General features: G+C 40.8%; 1 protein-coding gene and 2 long non-coding RNA genes across 6 annotated transcripts in view; 2 read left to right on the forward strand and 1 right to left on the reverse strand.

Annotated features, from left to right (window-relative positions):
* LOC125702112 (uncharacterized) overlaps positions 1 to 850 on the forward strand; it is a 36,253-nt gene extending 35,403 nt beyond the window's left edge. Inside the window, exon 5 of the long non-coding RNA XR_007380447.1 lies at positions 679 to 850. This is a non-coding gene — a long non-coding RNA (uncharacterized LOC125702112). The remainder of the gene's footprint in view (positions 1 to 678) is intronic.
* Positions 1 to 17,580, reverse strand: part of STXBP4 (syntaxin binding protein 4) — a 53,770-nt gene that overhangs the window by 25,058 nt on the left and 11,132 nt on the right. For all 4 annotated transcript variants that reach the window (XM_048965008.1, XM_048965007.1, XM_048965009.1 and 1 more), the window contains 14 exons: positions 17,437 to 17,566; positions 16,818 to 16,950; positions 14,857 to 14,963; positions 14,280 to 14,463; positions 13,307 to 13,385; positions 11,071 to 11,165; positions 10,514 to 10,610; positions 9,229 to 9,341; positions 8,474 to 8,560; positions 6,985 to 7,050; positions 2,570 to 2,746; positions 857 to 973; positions 460 to 509; positions 4 to 137 (listed from right to left, as the gene is read on the reverse strand). In XM_048965008.1, coding sequence (XP_048820965.1) covers positions 4 to 137; positions 460 to 509; positions 857 to 973; positions 2,570 to 2,746; positions 6,985 to 7,050; positions 8,474 to 8,560; positions 9,229 to 9,341; positions 10,514 to 10,610; positions 11,071 to 11,165; positions 13,307 to 13,385; positions 14,280 to 14,463; positions 14,857 to 14,963; positions 16,818 to 16,950; positions 17,437 to 17,566 — 1,569 coding nt within the window. The remainder of the gene's footprint in view (positions 1 to 3; positions 138 to 459; positions 510 to 856; positions 974 to 2,569; positions 2,747 to 6,984; positions 7,051 to 8,473; positions 8,561 to 9,228; positions 9,342 to 10,513; positions 10,611 to 11,070; positions 11,166 to 13,306; positions 13,386 to 14,279; positions 14,464 to 14,856; positions 14,964 to 16,817; positions 16,951 to 17,436; positions 17,567 to 17,580) is intronic.
* On the forward strand, positions 891 to 6,967 carry LOC125702113 (uncharacterized). Its single transcript, XR_007380448.1, has 3 exons — positions 891 to 989; positions 3,035 to 3,145; positions 3,880 to 6,967. It is a non-coding gene; the product is annotated as an uncharacterized LOC125702113 (long non-coding RNA).

Below are 17,580 nucleotides of genomic sequence, written 5' to 3' on the forward strand. Positions count from 1 at the left end.
CACAGTTTACTTCCAGAATGGCACGGACAGACTTGGCAAGGTCTCTGGCTTCTGCTGCAAGAGCTGTGGTAACAGTTGGTCCAATCCTCCCCAGCCGGGCAAGAAGTGCTTTAGAAGACAATGGTGTCCTTCTGCCACTAAAAGAAGGGGAGAAAAAGGCATTTATTTGTAAGTTGAGCAAAGGTTCCCTTCAATAAAGTAAAGCTTGAGTGTCATTCTATGAAAAAATCACTGGTATCATCAAGCATAAGTTGGTTTCAGAATTATTCTGTCTGTATAACAAAGGCTTTTAGGAAAGTTAAAATAAAACAGCATATTTAATCTCCCACCCCCGCATTGAGAATAACAGCATTCAGAAACACACAACAGAAAACTAAGGAGAAAATACAAGACAATTTTTAGGGACAAAAGTAGATTATTTTTCAATATGTGTGTGAATAACAGCTCATATCTGCTTACCTCAGAACAGCCGAGGAAGGAGAGTTTTCGGAAAGCATTTCATGCACAACCTGTTGGCCACAGTAAGAAGTTAACAGCTCATAAATCAGTGCAGTCAAGAAGGTCAGATCTTTGGCACGTGGGCTCTGATCTGTACTTCATAATGTTGTTTCTGTTACAGCATTTCAAAACATTACTAAATACCATTTTTCTGCCTTCTTCCTCTGCAATATTTCACAGAAATCAGTGTGCTCGTGAAAAACACGTTTAAGAAATCCAACCAGTTTCACTGACTCCACGTACAGCAAGATGAAAAGACATTCCTACAAGAACAGCACCTGTATTTCCAGCATGGTGCACCAAGCTGGGGAATCAACACAGGGCTTTTCCAAGCAGAACAGTGCAGTGGCACAGTTACCTCTACGAATTGCAGCAGTTTTTCAGTAGCCACCTCAAAGCTCTTCCTAGCCGACTCCGATTTCCGCAGCTGACAGTCAAGAACAGTAACCCTCTTTCTCAAATCCTGGATGCTATCCTGGAAAAGATGTTTGGTACATGCTAGTTTAAGGCTTTTATTTTCATCATTTGCTTCTATGGCTCACAAAGGTAAAAGGTGTGGATTAAAATAGATGTCTGAAATGTTTTACAGCTTATGTTTCCTACCCATACCTGCTCAGGTAAGCTCTAGTAAATAAGCTCCTGGGTATCACATCAAGATAAATTCAAACTGGCAGCTGACAGCAGTGATGGGCTGAAACTGAGGATGCTCTGTACTGATTTATGAACAGATGAACAGCGCTGAAGTGACGCTGGCAGGACCTGTCAGCAGGGTGCCACAAACAGCCAGTGTGTGAGGAGTTGTGGTCCTCTGGTTTGCGTCTGTACATCCTTTGTCCAGCAGAGCAATTATGGCATATCATATTGGAAATTACCCCCCAGGATTTCTCCACGTGCGCTTGTATAAGCTATCGACCTGAGTTATTCATCCTTCCTCTCCTTCAGCTTCAGACAGTGTGAGCCCAGCACCACTGAGTCTCACTCATTAGGTCAGGTGCTGAAGGCTCAGGGTTTTCTCTCGAGTCCTTGGAACTGTTCACCATGAGAAAAGTTTTCATGTGTATGTAGGTTGCCCAAAAGCAATGCCTCCTACTTACATACATGGGAACTATAACACAGAGCAGTACAACATTATTTGATAGAGCAAATTCTCAGCTAAGAAACGCTTTTTCTGCACAGGCACTGCTTTCAGGTGTGCATGTAGGTATTTCACCCCGATGTTTGGAAAGGCTGCGACTCATCATACATGCCATCAGATGAGGGGAATTTCTCCCTGGAAGTTACACACATTTCCTGTGTTGCTCCTCTGTAAGCTCATACACCGCAGGGGTCAGTTTTATCTTATTAAAACCTTTTAATATTGAATTAATTCTCACCGTGAAAAAAGGCAGCAGTTCATTAAGTCTCCTTCACCATTAATTCTTATGCACATCTATTTTTCAAGAGAAAAAGAAGGCAAACACACACGCCAACCTGTCTGCACTTGTTTGAACCATGTGTGGAAGATTAAAAGCACCTCCAATATTTTTACTCCTCAGCATACTTTGAAATGATTCACTGGAAATGAAGTAGTTTTAAAATATGAGACTCAATTAAAAAATTGTAGGAAATTTCACTGGCAGCCTAGTGTTGGTATCATTTAAATTACTATCTTGATTAAATCCACACGTACTTAAGAACAGCACTGGAGTTTGTAACATTAATCTAGCAGAAGCATAAAAAACCATTCAGGTAACTTCTACATAGGTACAGAGGCAAACAAATGCGTGCATCATCTTCACAGCTGCTGTCTACAGAGCAGAAACTCTTCCTGCTCTAATGCTCGAGATGTGCCATGGTGACCTGTGGCCCACATGTGCTTCCAGCTCCTGTTTTTCCAGCCCAGAGACGTCTGGATAAAGGAAGACTCACGCACTCCACATTATCCCCCCCACTACAAATCATTCCAGTTATTGAATAATACAAGACAAACAGTGACCTACTTTAGCAAAGCAGATGAAAAGAAAATGAAAACAAGATACATGACAACAGCAAGGAAACCATGGTAACTATGACAGGAGACTGCTTTGCTTACTTTATTTTGGCCACAGTGATCAGAGAGCTGAGCCTTCAGCTCCACTATTTCAGCTTCCAGCAGGCGAATTACTTCTTCGTAGTCCATCTCCATTCCGCGCGCCTGTCTCTGTGCAGCTTCTGCAAGATGAATCCTGCTTCGCAGGGCTCTTGTCTCCTCTACAGCTGCCTTGGCTTCCTGTAGATGATAGAATTTAATTGACAAGTTACAACTCCTGCTAATAACAAAGGATTTTTTTTTTTTAACTGCAAATTTAGCTTAAAAGCATCGTGGTTCACGTTAGGGCTGCCTTCTAGTGCTCACAGTCAGCTGATCCACTTCCTGATTTTTGCATCAGGTTTTTACAGAGAGATGACATTCCCAATTAACTACAACATTAATTCTATGATTACTTTAAATCCAATTGAATGAAAGGCTTTATGGAAATGCATCCAAAGCTGTTAATTTTTCCCATTGCTTCTGCAGGAGGTGAAGTCCTTCTAATGATGTTGCTACATACTTTACTGTCACTGCCTGAGTTTGCACATCACGCAGGTGGATTCCAGATGCAACCATTCAGTCCAAACTGCTCTTGAAGTAAGTGCTGTTTTTAATTTTCCTGCCCAGTTCCTGCTCTTGTTATTCTGCATTACCACAGAGCAGCATCACGTAACATTTATTTAGAAATATATGTAGAAAATTAGAAAAGAGAAACTGTTACATTCTTATTCAGCTAGAAGTAAATGCTGTCAATGCTCAGTTCATCAACTCAAATTCAACTTCAAATTTCATGGAAAATACGTCATATAATGTTTAACAGGTGCCATAGTATGAATGAGTAGAAAGTTCAGTTAGGCTTACAAAGGCAGATTTAATTCCATTGTTTCCTAACTTAGAAACATGCCTATTTTGCAAGCAATATTCTTCAAGCCAGGTTTTCCTACACTTTGTCTGAATGTTTTTCATATAGAATGATGGCCAGCTCCACCACTGTCAGTTTCATATGTTTTTTAACCTGTAATCTGTTAGCCCAAGAAAACAATTGCATTTTTTCAGGCTGTAAGTAAATTAATCTGAATGACATATATAGGACACCATCTACCCCATATTTACAATGGTTTTGCAACATAATACCAATTTGGATAATTGCCAGGGACATTCTGGTCCTTTGGAAAATAAAGCATTGAAGGAAATAAGCATGCATGTAGCAAACAGCAATATCACTAGTACAGATGACAGCTTTTACATAAAGACCTTTCTATTATAACTGATGAAAGATACATTTTAATACCCTTTGATAGCGAATATAGACATCTGCTATTTTCTTTTAGAAGCACAAGCAGGTGTGGCCAATGCATTCTGCATGACTGTCATCTGCACCTGGGAACACAGGCGACCCGAAAGCAGCGTCTCTGTTGGGCAGCTCGTCCTGCTGCCAGCCGTCAGCACAGCACCCGGAGCTGAGCAGCGCTGGCTGACTGACAGACAGACAGACAGACAGACAGCTGCTCACGGGCACAGCACAGACAACGCGTCCCTCCTGCACGTGGCTCACAGCAGTTCCCTTTCCTTCAAATTAGTCGGGGCATTTCTTAGAAATTCCAATCCATATCTGCAGAGATCAAACCTCCTGCTTCTGCAGGACTTCCCTGCCGCTGTAACTCATCAGCAAGAAAAGGTGGGCCCTGCAGATGACAAAGGATGTTTTCATAGTCTTCAGTAGCAAAGGTACCAGCAGTGAGCCCAGGTGAGGGAAGGGCTCTTGGAGAGGAAAGTGAAAAGGTTCTAAGTTTGCTGAATAGAAATGAACACAGAGGCCCCGACAAAGAGTAGCATCTTAAAAATGCATTGGTGGGAATTATTTAAATAAACTGATAGCAAATAAGTCATGGGAGAACTGCTATAATGAAAAGGGAGGTCTTTATTTTGAAATAAGACTTCCTTGAGATAGAGGTTTAATCTCTTCTAACCCAGAACTGCCTTCACTCCTCCATTGTTTCTTCTGAAACCCAATTGTTGAATATTAATTCCTCTGTAATAGCAGACTAAGTATGACCAGATTTCAACAATGAAAGACCTAAAGGAATAATTAACGAACAATGGACTCTTCTATTACAAGGAAACGATTATCCACACCAGGACTGAATTAGCAGAATTTTCTGACAAACCAGAGCCGTTTCCTCCAGCAGAGAGCACAGAGGGATGGAGGCCATCAGCTTTCCCAGTTCTACAGTTACTGAAGCTGGCACTGCTGTGACACGGTCGGTTCTAACCCACAGAGCTGAGGGGCATCCACCACGAGAACAGGTGGACTACAGCATGCTGCAGCAGCACCTCGTCTCATCCCTTTTGACTGCAGGCATAAAGGAAGACATAACAGCTGCAAATATTTTACCCAAATAAATGCTTGATGGAACCCTTTGTCCCAATGTGGCACAAAGCCACCACCACAGCTGAGTGCAGGCTGCAGAACAGAATGGAATACTTATGGAGAAGGCAAGGTGCAGCTTTCTTATGTGCCAGGTATTTCTCCCTCGAATTAATTCAAATGTTTACAGGCTTTATCTGAGAAATAATCCAGCCACCACAGTCACTGAACCAAAGTCACAAGACCCCACTGGGGAGGAAAGGAACAGAAACCCTGAAATGGCCATACGTACATGGGAAGGTGCAGAATCTTTTGGGAAAAGCCCCTCAGCATCTGTGCCTGGAAAAAAGCACAACTTTAACACTGACTCAGTCAGTGTTCAGTGCTGAGACTTCTTCCATTAAGGACTGCACCACACCTCTACCCGTCATAATGAAGATGTATTTCTTAATACATATACAAAAAAAAAGAGGCAGCATTCAAGTTATGGCTTCTAGACTGGCAGAAAGAAGGGTGAGGTGGGCTTCAGTACACCAAGAAAGAAGTTGCTCGTGCTTTCACTTTGACAAAACCTGTTTTTCCATTATTTCTCCTGAAATAAAGCACCTCAGAGACACTGCACCCATTCTATTTCTTACACTTCTGTGTGGATAAGCACCTAAACTGCATATCTAAAATGCATCCTCATGTTTGCTCTAGGAAACATCTACCTCCTCTGAGCACCTTCAATGCAAATTAATGCAAATTAAAGTAGCCACAGCTTAAGGCCAAAAACACGTCCCTAGATCAGCAAAGCAGTTTTCACTTTCTTGCTGAGTGAAAAATGGAAAGCACTTGCACTTTCACTTTCCTAAGTCGTACCCTTCCTCACCTCCAACAATCCCTGTGTGTCAGAGGACTCAAAAAGAGGTTGAGATAAGAAGCCTGAAGTATATCATTATAAATTAAATGACAAATGGCAGTCTAGATTGCCTATTATTAACTTTGTATCACTATGAACCTCAGTGTCAACAATGGTTCTGAACCACAGATGTATATATATGCACTATATCAACATATAAAAATGTAATAATTTCATATATACATGTATATACTATTTATGTATAGTTATATCTATAGTTACACATAAAATACTTGAAAACATGTGCAGAACACACAGAACTGTATTTTCATCAAAAGCCTTCTCTGTACCTCCAAAGTGGGTCTCAAACAACAGCACTGCTGCAGTGACACATCAATTATTTCTCTCTTTCACTATCTGGGCCCTTTTCAGCAGCAGTTACTCAAAACCTCGATGGGAAATGTTGGTATTTATCCCTTGGTGGGCTGCTTCACTCCCAGCAAAGCCACCTTTAGGAAACACAGCAGGACTGGACAGAAAACTAGAAGTATGAGGACCTCACCAGGTAGAAAAGGGGCATTGCTTGCACCAGAACCGACTGGTCCTAATGAAAGTCCTTCTCAACAAGAGCAGCTGTGTGAGCCGAGGCTCCTCGAGGAGGACCTGCTGCCATATCACCCGTGTTTACTGTTTGTGCTTTCTCTTGGCTTTAGTTTGAACCGATGGACACCAGCTCCAGTCCGGAGTGACGACCTGAGGGCCCATTAATGAACACAAACATATGGAGCACCATTGTAACTTACTTCTGGTTACATTCATCCAAAAAAGAATCTGGTTTAATTCATCAGGGTCTGCTGTGGAGAAGGTAACACCATAGGATTAACGGAGGAAGCTTCCAAGCAGTTCTCTTGCATTTGTGGAATGAAAGGTACCAACAATGGTGCTTAACAGAAACACGTAACGAGCAAAAACGTAAAACTGATCTTTGCATAGCAGTGAACTGAAAGATTTTTCAAATTATATTTTGCATTTTTGCATCTGATGCAACTGAGAGCCTCCAAGGAAGCCTGCAGCAGTACAAGAGAGAAGAAAGGGGAGCAGCTTTGGAGGAGGGCAGACAGAAGTGTTTGGTAGAAGCAGGAAACAGGGAAGTTGCTCCAGCTGGAATTTGGGATATAAACAGATTTCAAGAGAGAATGATTTTATTTTAAAGAAACTTCAGCATACTTGCTTGACTGCTTGTAGTTCCTCTGTTAACTGCTTCTGTAAATTCAGAGATTCTGATAATTCTTCCTGTAAAAACAAAAAAATAAATGAAGTATGCCATAGCTTGTATTCCAAACTAGATTCCAACTGCTGTGTTTGCAGTTTGTGACACACTCTACAAATGACATCCAATAAGCCCACAAACACACAGATTTTAAAAGCGCTGGTGGGAAAAAAATAAAATCTGAACATTTTCTTAAGATCTGGGACAGAATCAAGCTGTAATTCATAAAGGACAGTTTTTGGAGGGTCCATTAACGTCATACTCATTACATTTCTCAAGCATCTGAGGATTACACACTGAATGTTTCTGCAATGCAAATAAAACACGCTTTAAGCCTCTTGCTGCACAGCCACAGAGAAAGTGCACAGAACAAAGACATCTCTGCGGCTTGAGCAGCTTGCTGCACAGCCTAGCATTCACAGCAAGGCATCTCCAGCACCGTGTTTGACCACTCTTTTAGCTGCCTACCGACACCAGCAGCACAGTCAGGCTGTGCTGCCACAGCCTGCACCATTTCCAGAAGCTTAAAAGCTCTGGAGAAGTTTATTAAAAGTGCCATAAAAGCACAGAGATGCTCACACTGAGGCAGAGCTTACAGATGTTTACAGGAAAAGTAAAAGAAATGGGGCGATTCTCATAAGCTGACCTTACCAGCTTTCAACATCAGCTATTCAAGGCCTCCTGGTCAGTATCCAGTTCTTCAAATTGATCACTGGAGACCAGGCTCTTTCATTTCAGTACCAAGTTCTTTGTGAGAAGAGTCCTTGTGCACAGAGTGAAGAACAGTTCTTTGTGTGCACCAACCCAAAGCTTTTGCAATCTCTAGCAAGGATGAATTTGTTGGGCCAGTTGACAACATATAGAACTGCTTGTACCCTGGGATCACACTTCCCACTCATGTCCAAGAACAAGAGTTAGGGGCACTCAATACAGAATTTACTTTTTTTTTACATCTTGGATTGCTAAAGAAATTCAAGACCACAGGACAATGGTTGTAACCCGAGGTATTAAGTAAAAATAAATACATTAATTGCTTTTGATATTAAGTGTTTCATAATGTCTGTGAAAATACGCATTAATTTTGCAAATGGATTCATTTATTTTCCAGTTAACTTCTTTCAAAATTATCAGCATCTGCTCAGACACTGTGGTTATGAGGATCACACATTTCCAAATTAAACTGCTCTGCAAATCAGTCACTTCTCCAAAGACACTTCAATGAAATGGCTTCTCAACCTCACCTCCCTGTGAATCATTTAAAAGTCTTTGTGGTCCATGGAATAAAGCTCATGTTCTCCATACTGTGAGCACACGATCTCTAAGCATTATGCAGTTTGCTCTGCCTTTTCATTTATCTATCACAACTTGAGTGTCAAAAGCAAAGCAGCAAAGTACACAAAAATTCGACTCTTGATTAAAACAACACAAGTAAAAATTAAGTATTACCTTCAATTTGCTCATTTCTTTTAAAGCTTCATTTCTTTCCTTCTTAAGCTTTTCCATGTCATCCTCCAAAGAATCCCAGGTTACAAACTGCGCACATTTAAACAGGCCCTGTTAGAAACCAGCCCTACGTGCATCTCTCATGATCCTTAACATCCTACCCTAAAAGGTCTTGTCAATGAAATGACAGAATGGTTTTAGAATGATTTAAAGCTCTGGAAAATATTACTGAAATCATGAAGAATTTTAAAGAAAATTCTCAGCAACTTATCAAGTAATTTTTCCTGTTACAAAGGACTCCCAAACTACTACAAAACGTCAAGACCACTACACTAACAGTCACCACTTGGTTCAATATTTTAAATAACACATTATTGTATTTAGATGTTCCTATGCTACAAATACACTGCTTTGGCACTCACTCCTAAGTTACCTCCAGAATGAAGTGATATTCCATTTAGCAGCAGCACAAATCACCAGACCCCATAACTGTTTATTATGCACGCAGGTAGTAGCAATGTGTATTTAAGAAACCTTGGCAAATCACTGTTGTCTGTACTCACAACAACATCATTATGTGAATTGCTTTCTGCAATGTAGGTTGCTTCGAAAAGCTTCACGGAAACTGGGTTATCTTAAAGCACAGCATGACAGGGAGCTGTGCTGAAAACCTGCCCAAGATTTGGAATAATCTCACACGTTAAGCTCCCCAATAATCCCCTCCCAGCAGCTGAACACTGCACACACACATACTTCACCTGCAAATCTAACAAACTGGCAATTTCATCAATCCCAAACGTTACAGGATTTTGGCCACCATCTGTTGCATCCAATTGCACAGAGAACAGATTCCTTGAAACTTCAATGAAATCTAGAAAACAAAACAGTTCAGGTTTTGTTGCTGCAGTCTGCAGGTTCGTGTCAGTAGCAGCATCAGTGGGTGCAACACAACTGCTCAGAGCACGATGCAAGGCTGCTCTCAGAATGCAGCATCTGCTCTCCACAATTTTCTTAAAGGAAAACATAAATCTTGCAGTTTTGTCAGACACAGCCCTCTGAACAGAAGCAAGATGGCAAAATAAGAACAGGTCCTGGCACAAAATGCTTTGTAAGTTGTGAAGGAGAAAGGAAAACCAGGGTTCAACCTCCAAGTACCTGCTTAGAGATGCTGTACACTCGCAGACCCCTGTGGAAACCTGAGATCCGCACACCTGCTTTACACCCACCCTGCCCTGTGGACTGATCTTCCTAGAGAGTCTGCAGGAAGACACAATTCTGTGCTTGCTCACCGCTCAACTGCACCTTGGGGAGCCTTCAAAAGCTCTGACAGACCTGGGAAAAGTGATGTTGGACAAGGAAGTTTTACAAACGCTGTGACAATCTCAATCAGCGCAGCCTGAACTTAATGTTCATTTTGAACGTATCAAAGAAAACGTTCTGCTATAATAGGAGAGGAAATGGGAAGGTCAGTTTGCGAGCACCACAAAATCCGATGGAAGATCCACCACCTTCACCAACAGGATACTTGGAAATCCAGTGTCACTTGTGGATGATTTGGTACAAGCAATTATTTTTGTACCAGTATGAAAGTTACATTAAATTTTTATACCAGTGTTTGATGCCGTTTTTCACAAATTTCAGGAAATTTCCATCAATTTTAGCATTGGAAATAAAATATCTCAATGTAAAACAAATATTCTGAAACTGTTGGTGTCACCTACCAGCACTGCCACAACCAACAGCAAAAAACTAGACAAAGCAGCATGCTGGGCTGCACACAAATGGCTCTCCACACGTAATAGCTCTTCTTGGTTGTCACCAGCTGACCAAGTGAAACCATCTGTCAGTTTCATTTCTTTTCTCTACCTCTCAGATAGAATCGCTTCGTTTCAGAATTTTAAGCTTACTTTTATTAAACAGAAAGCTTTCTGCCCTGCAGTATTGTTTTATTTGTGGTAGCAGTCTGACATTGACAGAAAATACATCTGCTATTTCTGTATTCATACATCTTGCTGTTTTCCAGAGTAATTAAGAAATTATTACCTCCAAAAGACACTGTTCCTTTGGAATCTTTCTGAAGTTGCTGCCTTAGGGCTTGCTGCTGTTCAGCTGAGGGCTGAATCCCAAGATAATTCAATGCCTGGAAGGAAAAAACTTATTTTGGAGAAAAAAAACACCAAAAGGACCAGGGATAAATGGCTGCAGGGACAGAGCTGCACTTCAAAGAGCTTTTGTATCAGAGTGCACTCTCACTGACTACACTTTTATTCCAGACACTCTTTGTGACTTCTTGTTCTAATTGAGAGATGTTCAGATATTATTTAACCTTGAATACAGATGAGCATAATAAGCAAAACCCTTTGTCCTTAATAACTTTCTTCAAAATCCTGAGGGACGTTCAGATCCTCAGAAGAGTTAGTCAGTAATTAGATTAACAAAAATAGTAATTTGCCCAGTATATAAAATGAATTGAAATATTGTCCCAGAACCTGAAAGAGCTGCCTCAAATTCATACCTTTGGTTTTGTCAACTTAGGAATATCCCCCAAATGCTTTATATTATAAGGAGGGAGGGAGGAAGATTCAGAAGATTCTGTTTACCTTCTCTAGCTTTTCTGCTTTGAGACGAATAGCAGAGCTCAAGGAAGCCTTCCTTCCTGGCAGACTGTAACCATTGCTCTGGTTGGGGGCAAGGACTGAGAAGAAAAAAACCAAGCAGTAACAATTCAGTTGTAATTCCTGCTTTGAAAAACGTAAGTATTGATACCTTAAACTAATCTGAGATTTTCTTTAAAAAAATTGCAACTACTGAGTTAATAGAGAGAAACCAGAATAATTCGATGTGTTCGTGAAACATGCAGCTTCTTTTTGAAGTGTTTTCCTTTCTCAGATCTACACAGCAAAACTCTGGAAACAGAAAGGGAAACACTGTTGTGAATTCCAAGAAAGATCTTCAAGACACACCTTCAGCACAATCAACAGGTCCTAAAGGCACGTCCAGTGATCTGCAGAACCCTGTGGGAAGAGAGGCAATGCCCTGCTGCCAATTAAGCATGTGCAGAGGGAGCTCAGCCTGAATTCCAGCAGGATTCTCAGCAGGTTTTTTGGGGGAGGAACTCTTCCCAGGACTGCCATCCATTAAGTTCCATATTCTGTGTTTATCACCCCCCTTCCAGTTTGTTCAGTCAGAAATGCTGCAGTTTTGCATAACTTTAACTAGTTGCATCGATTAATTCATTACAGTGCATTAAGTTCTAACGGAAGTTGAAAAATGCAGCTACAGCCTTGTCATGTTTCACACACACCTGTGAATACAACAGCACAAGAGGAGGCAAAAAGCATAAACCAAAACATCTTGAACATCTCCTGATGCCTCTCACATGCTGTATTAAATTCTGAAGACTGGGCTAGAACCTCAGTTCAGTTGGCACTCTTTCTTTCAGCTCAGAATGACAAAGCTTTGTGCACAGCTTTCTGCAGGACTTTCTCAAAATTATGCTGATTTTTCCTATGGCATTTCAAAAAAATCCCAGAGCTACTTCAATTTTTCATGGTTATCCTTGGAAAAGGGCAACAGAGAGAAGTAGCAGCTTTGGTTAAGGACTGGCGACAACTGAAGTGAAAAGTGACAACAAACTTCAAGCTGGAGCTGCGAGTTTTTCTGCTTTCTACTGTTAGCTACGCTCTTCAGAGAGGCTGACAAATTGCAGCCTTGTTCTCTTTAGGCAGCGTGAAGCTCCTGCGTGTTGCATTGTATTAAATGAGCCTCCTATTCTGAACACACCCAGCAACAGCTGTTTGTCTCGTGCCTTTGATTTAATCACAGTGTTTTTAATCATCAGTACAACAGAGCTGAGATCATTAAACTCCAGGTGTATTCAACTACAGCCTTTGCAGTATCAAAAGCTCATATTCCATCAGCTCACCCTTCAGGGAAGAAAACCAACCAGTCAGGTTTGCACTATGGAGGCTTTCATCTGGAATTGGGATATCTAACGTGGGCCACAAAAAACCCAAGCACAGCTTAAATAATCAGTGCAGAAACATTTAGGATGAATCAGATGCTGTATGTTTGCCCTCCATCTCATCGCTCTTCCCCCTCAAACAGAAAGAAGCACAGGTTCTGCTTCCTTACTGCTGCCCAGAACATGGTTCAGGTTTTCATACAGGGATACAGTTTCATTGCTTTCTGTGAGGATCTCACGTTCACGTCTGCATTTGCACTGTTTATACCTGCATTGCATATCAGCATCTCAGAGGAACGACAGGTGTTCAGTTCAGACTCGGTTCTGACCAAATTCTAGAACCTCTCTTTAATTTTCCCTATTGCTGCTTTCATAACATGTATTTGAAGATACAATCCAAGTGATTGCAGTCTTGTAATGTCACAGCTCCCAAATACACACATGCATTCTGTTTGTTATTGAAATAGTGCTGAAGAGGTCTGCATGTTATGCCTGTACTTCCAAAGCCTTGATTAAAAAAATGTGCAAGCAATATACATCCACAGAATTTCATTAAGGCAAGAAAGCACAGTTTCTATGGCAACATAATCTTGATCTATATGTGAGTCCTCATTATCTGCTTTCTACTAAGTCGGTTATCATTACTGCCATACAGCAAATGTTGTGATCACTCATTTTTGTTTGGTTTCAGATGTTTGTTGTTATATCTGACAGAAGCAACTGCACAATCCGTTGATCTCTGCTCATTTTGTACTATAAAATGGTGCAATACTCCTTTTTTTAGAAGCCTAAAGAATCTTACTACATATTATTTTCTGTTAAGACAAATACTAAAGAAAAAAAGAATGACAGGGAATTAAACCAGCATTTACCATGAACAGATACATCAGGAGGACTGCTCTCTGCAGAAGTAATTGGAGACTGCTCTTCCATTTTGACTCTAGTTTCCATCTGTGAAAGGAAATCAAAAGTCACGAAACACCATTTTGTAAGTAGGTCACAAACAGACCAGAAGCACACATTGAACCAAGAGAGGGAAAAAAAGGGCTGAACAAACTAAAACAACTCCAGCAGAAAATGCAAAGCACAGTGAGAAGGTGCAACAACCAGAACTCAGACCAGGGCCTTATCAAAACCTTCCAAGGGTTCTGAGTATTTTCACAGATGAAAATAGCAAAGCTTTGATGCAACTTGCTTCAATGCTTGCACCCATGAGAGGAGAGAAAGCGGGCAAGAATTGAGAACATGAAAACAATTGAGAATCAGATTCTGATTGGGGAATCTTTTGTTCTTCCTCATTCAGAGGAAATGCTTTATTTTGTTCCAAAACGTTGGGGTTTTTTTTTGTTTGTTTTGTTTAATACAAATCATACACTAGCTAAAAAAGTGTTATTTCTTGTGTTCAGCATTGTTCCTTTACACTGAGGATGAACTGTGCTAACTGCCTCTTACTTAGCCAAAACAAAGAAAACTTCCCATTTTTCTGGGATGCTGATTTTTAAGCAAAAAATTCTTCATCATGGAAGAAGTGCAACCTGTGAGATTGTACTGTGCTCATACAGAAATCAGGCACTGAGATACAAAACTGTATCAAGATATCGCAGATATCAAGTTCTGAAGCTTTGCTGCCAGGAAGAAACAGAAAGAGCTCTGTAACTCTAAATGCAGTTGTGGCTAATTTTAAAGGATTTGTTTTCCTACTACAAGTCAAATAATACTCCTATCACCCTCAGCAGTGTTTATTTTGCTGTTGCACAACATGTCTTGAGAGAATCCTACGCTGAAATTCCAGCAAAACCCAGGCAAGGGCCACTTGCTTCCTAGAGGAGCAGTAAGCCTACTCACAGCGTTAGGAAGCAGCGCTGACAGGAGCTTTGTGTGAGGAGATGCCACAGGACCGGGGCCTGCAGCTCGCTGTCCAACAAAGGCTGCAGGAGGCGCGACGAGGCTGGGAGGACGCTGCAGATTCTCTGAATAACTGGGAGCACTTTTTTGTCTTATAAAAGCTATTTCACAACAACTTTCAAACCTAAAATTAAAAATGAAAAAGCTTTCAGCATACTGGATGCTGTTCTATTCATGAGAGCATGTACTACTAGTGCAAACATCGTTTTTTCCCCAACACTGCATTATTTCCTCTTCTGTTTTTCTAAAAAGATGTTTTATTCTCTACCATTAGAACCATTAGGCAAGCAGTGCTTTTTGGTTTTCTTCTTCTCCTTTAAAAGGAATGCAAACACAGTTTTAAACAGCTAAGGGGTGCATTTGAGTCTCCTTCTGTGATGACAGTATTTCAGCTGAATATATCAAAACCACGAACACCCCTTGTGTCTCCTCTAAGCACAGAGCATTTCACAGTAACCCAGTGTTCACTGTTGTCTGGTAGCCCATTTTGGAGCAGCTGTCTGGCAGTGGCAGATACCTCATCCTGGCTCTGTCAATGATACTTTTTGCCTCTTCATAGGACACGCCAATCAGTGACTCCTTGTTTATGGAGACAAGCTGATCTCCAGGCTGCAGCCGTCCATCCTGATCCACAGCAAACAAAAAACAAAACCACAGATTTTGTATTAACTACCAACACTGGATTTTGGTGAAGTTGTGTAAAGAAATTTGGACAGCAGGTCATACTTCTGTTGAAAACAGATAAGCCATAGATATTTGCTTCACCAAGAAGTAACGACCCATAAGATGAGAGGAAACTTCTTACTAATTAACTTCGCTGAGACTTGGACTAATTTGTATTTCAAGAATCAGACATTCTTGGCTCTAAGCAGGACTTTTCAGGGATCTCCTACCACATTCACCTTACCAACACAAGCAGACCTGCAGACCTGTCTGTTGGGAATTGGCCAGGCAGAATTACCATAGAAATAATCATAGAAATGATACTGTCAACTTTGTGTTGAATTGTTCATTGCAATCTTTCTACCAGCACAGCACTGATGGCACTTTCCTGCTTCAGGTCTGCAAAACAAAGCTTTCAAAATTTCTCACTAATATAAAGCATTCTTCACTCACTTTTTAAACAAGCCTTAACAAATTTAACTGAAAACGCATGGCATTCACCTACATACTGCACATCAGCCATGCTTATGGTTACAGATTCAGTTCAGACAATTGTGCAAAGTAACACACACAGAATAACATCGTGTTCTTCATTTTTCAAGAAATGAATCACAGAAGCAACCTGACCACATAAATCAAACTACAAAAGTGAAATACCTTTATAAGACTAATATAGTTTGACATACTTAATACTCTCATACACTAGGATTTAGTTATGTTATTTCAGCATGTGATCACACTTTGTTACATTTCCCATCACTAAAAGCTCAGGTCTTCCACTTCTGCAAGCAACCTGTTAAAAGATATCAATTTCAATGCTGCCCTCCGGTGGCAGAGATTTAAAATGCACTCCTCATTTCGGTTTCTCCAAGAGGATAAAGAGGGAAAATACCTCCAGCACTGCTAACACCAACACAGAGCACACTCATGGCTCAGCCCCACTCCATCAATTACAAGCACGACAGACTGTAAGTGCTTTAAATTCACACACTTACAATGAGAAAAATGCTTCAAAAGCCAAAACGAAACAGCAAAAAGGAAGAGAAGGAGGATTACCATTTATCTATGAAGCCTTGGAGAGATTTGGCATTTTTTCCCTTCAATCTCTGCCTTTTAGGATTAACCTCAATCTACAGATGTTCAATCAGAAATACTTTAAGGCTATTTTGGAGCAAAACTCACTGCTTGTGAAATTAACTTGTACCCTCTTGCTTGGCAGATGGCAAACGCTGGCTTATCTACACCTCCAAATAACCATAATAACACAGGATGACAAGAAGACTCTTAGATGAACAGATCTGTGTATTTGAACCAGACTGTTCTGTTGTTTATTTTTTAAACTCACAAGCTCTCCTGACTTGCATATTGCACTTGTCAGAAATGAAAACAGAAAGCAATACTGATTCATACATTTTATAAGTCTGCTCTATCTTTTGAAATTATTTGCCTATGCAATGCTTTTCAGCTGCACGGATTCAGCTAAATCCAGTGCAAGGGGGAAAAAAATAATGCAGGTCTGCAGCTCTGTCCCCTCCTTGCTCATTTTCCTTGCATCAGAAAGCCTCTTACAAAAAATCACTTTCTCAAGTTCCTCCTAAGTGGAATAGGGAATAAGATCTTCGTTTACCCCACACAAACTCACATAATTTTCATTTCGAGGCAACCACGCTGCGGTGCAATGAGACAATTCTGTCCAGGGAGAAACAAAAATGGATTCCATGATGACAATGTGTGCATATGATGTATATTGGTACACAAAATGCAGGCAAAAATACAGGGGACTCAACAGTGTGAGAAGGAAAGGCCTTCACCTACCTTATGACAGTCACCACCAGGGACAATTCCTTGGATGTATACCAAAGGCCCCTCATTTCTGTCAATTCCTCCAACAATATCCAAACCAAGGTTTGCTCCTTTGCAAACAGAGATGATCTGAAATGCACTACCCCTGGGAAGAGGAAGAGAATGTACACTTACCTCACAGCTCTGCATACTCACAAATGAGTGTCAAGCCTTCTGATTTCACGGGTGTGCAGCACAGTAACAGACATAACCAGAGGATGGAATTGAAGCATGATACAGCTTGCTTACTACAAGATCTCTAACTTCGGGTGTTGCTTCAGGGAATTACAAAAGGAACCACTATATAATTTTGCAAGACTATAAATCTCTCTCTCTCTCTGTCCCTCCAATGGACCATCCAGGTACACATGAGCCAGAAGCACGCATTCATTACAAGACTCTAAGAAGAACAGTCAATCTGATTAATCTTAACTTTACCAACTGAACAATTAAAAAAAAGAGAAAAAAACTTCTATACTCTGACAGTTGGTGTTATCAACAGTATTATAGGATTCAAAATACAGTAATTTTGAGCACTTCAACGCTCAACTCCCTCTCAGACAAGGAAGTTACCATCAGCTTTGGGAATTACTTTGCAATCTTTGGAGATGCTGCTGGTACAGAATCTTTTCTGCTGACGGTGGTGACAACGTCCTCTGGAGGCAACTGAGGACTCTGTGACCTCGAGGATGATCCAGAAGAAAGGCTGTCCACAGGTTTTCCTTAAATCACAATG

The sequence above is a fragment of the Lagopus muta genome, chromosome 18 (assembly GCF_023343835.1).
Source record: "Lagopus muta isolate bLagMut1 chromosome 18, bLagMut1 primary, whole genome shotgun sequence".
In the NCBI taxonomy this organism is placed as follows: Eukaryota; Metazoa; Chordata; class Aves; order Galliformes; family Phasianidae; genus Lagopus; species Lagopus muta.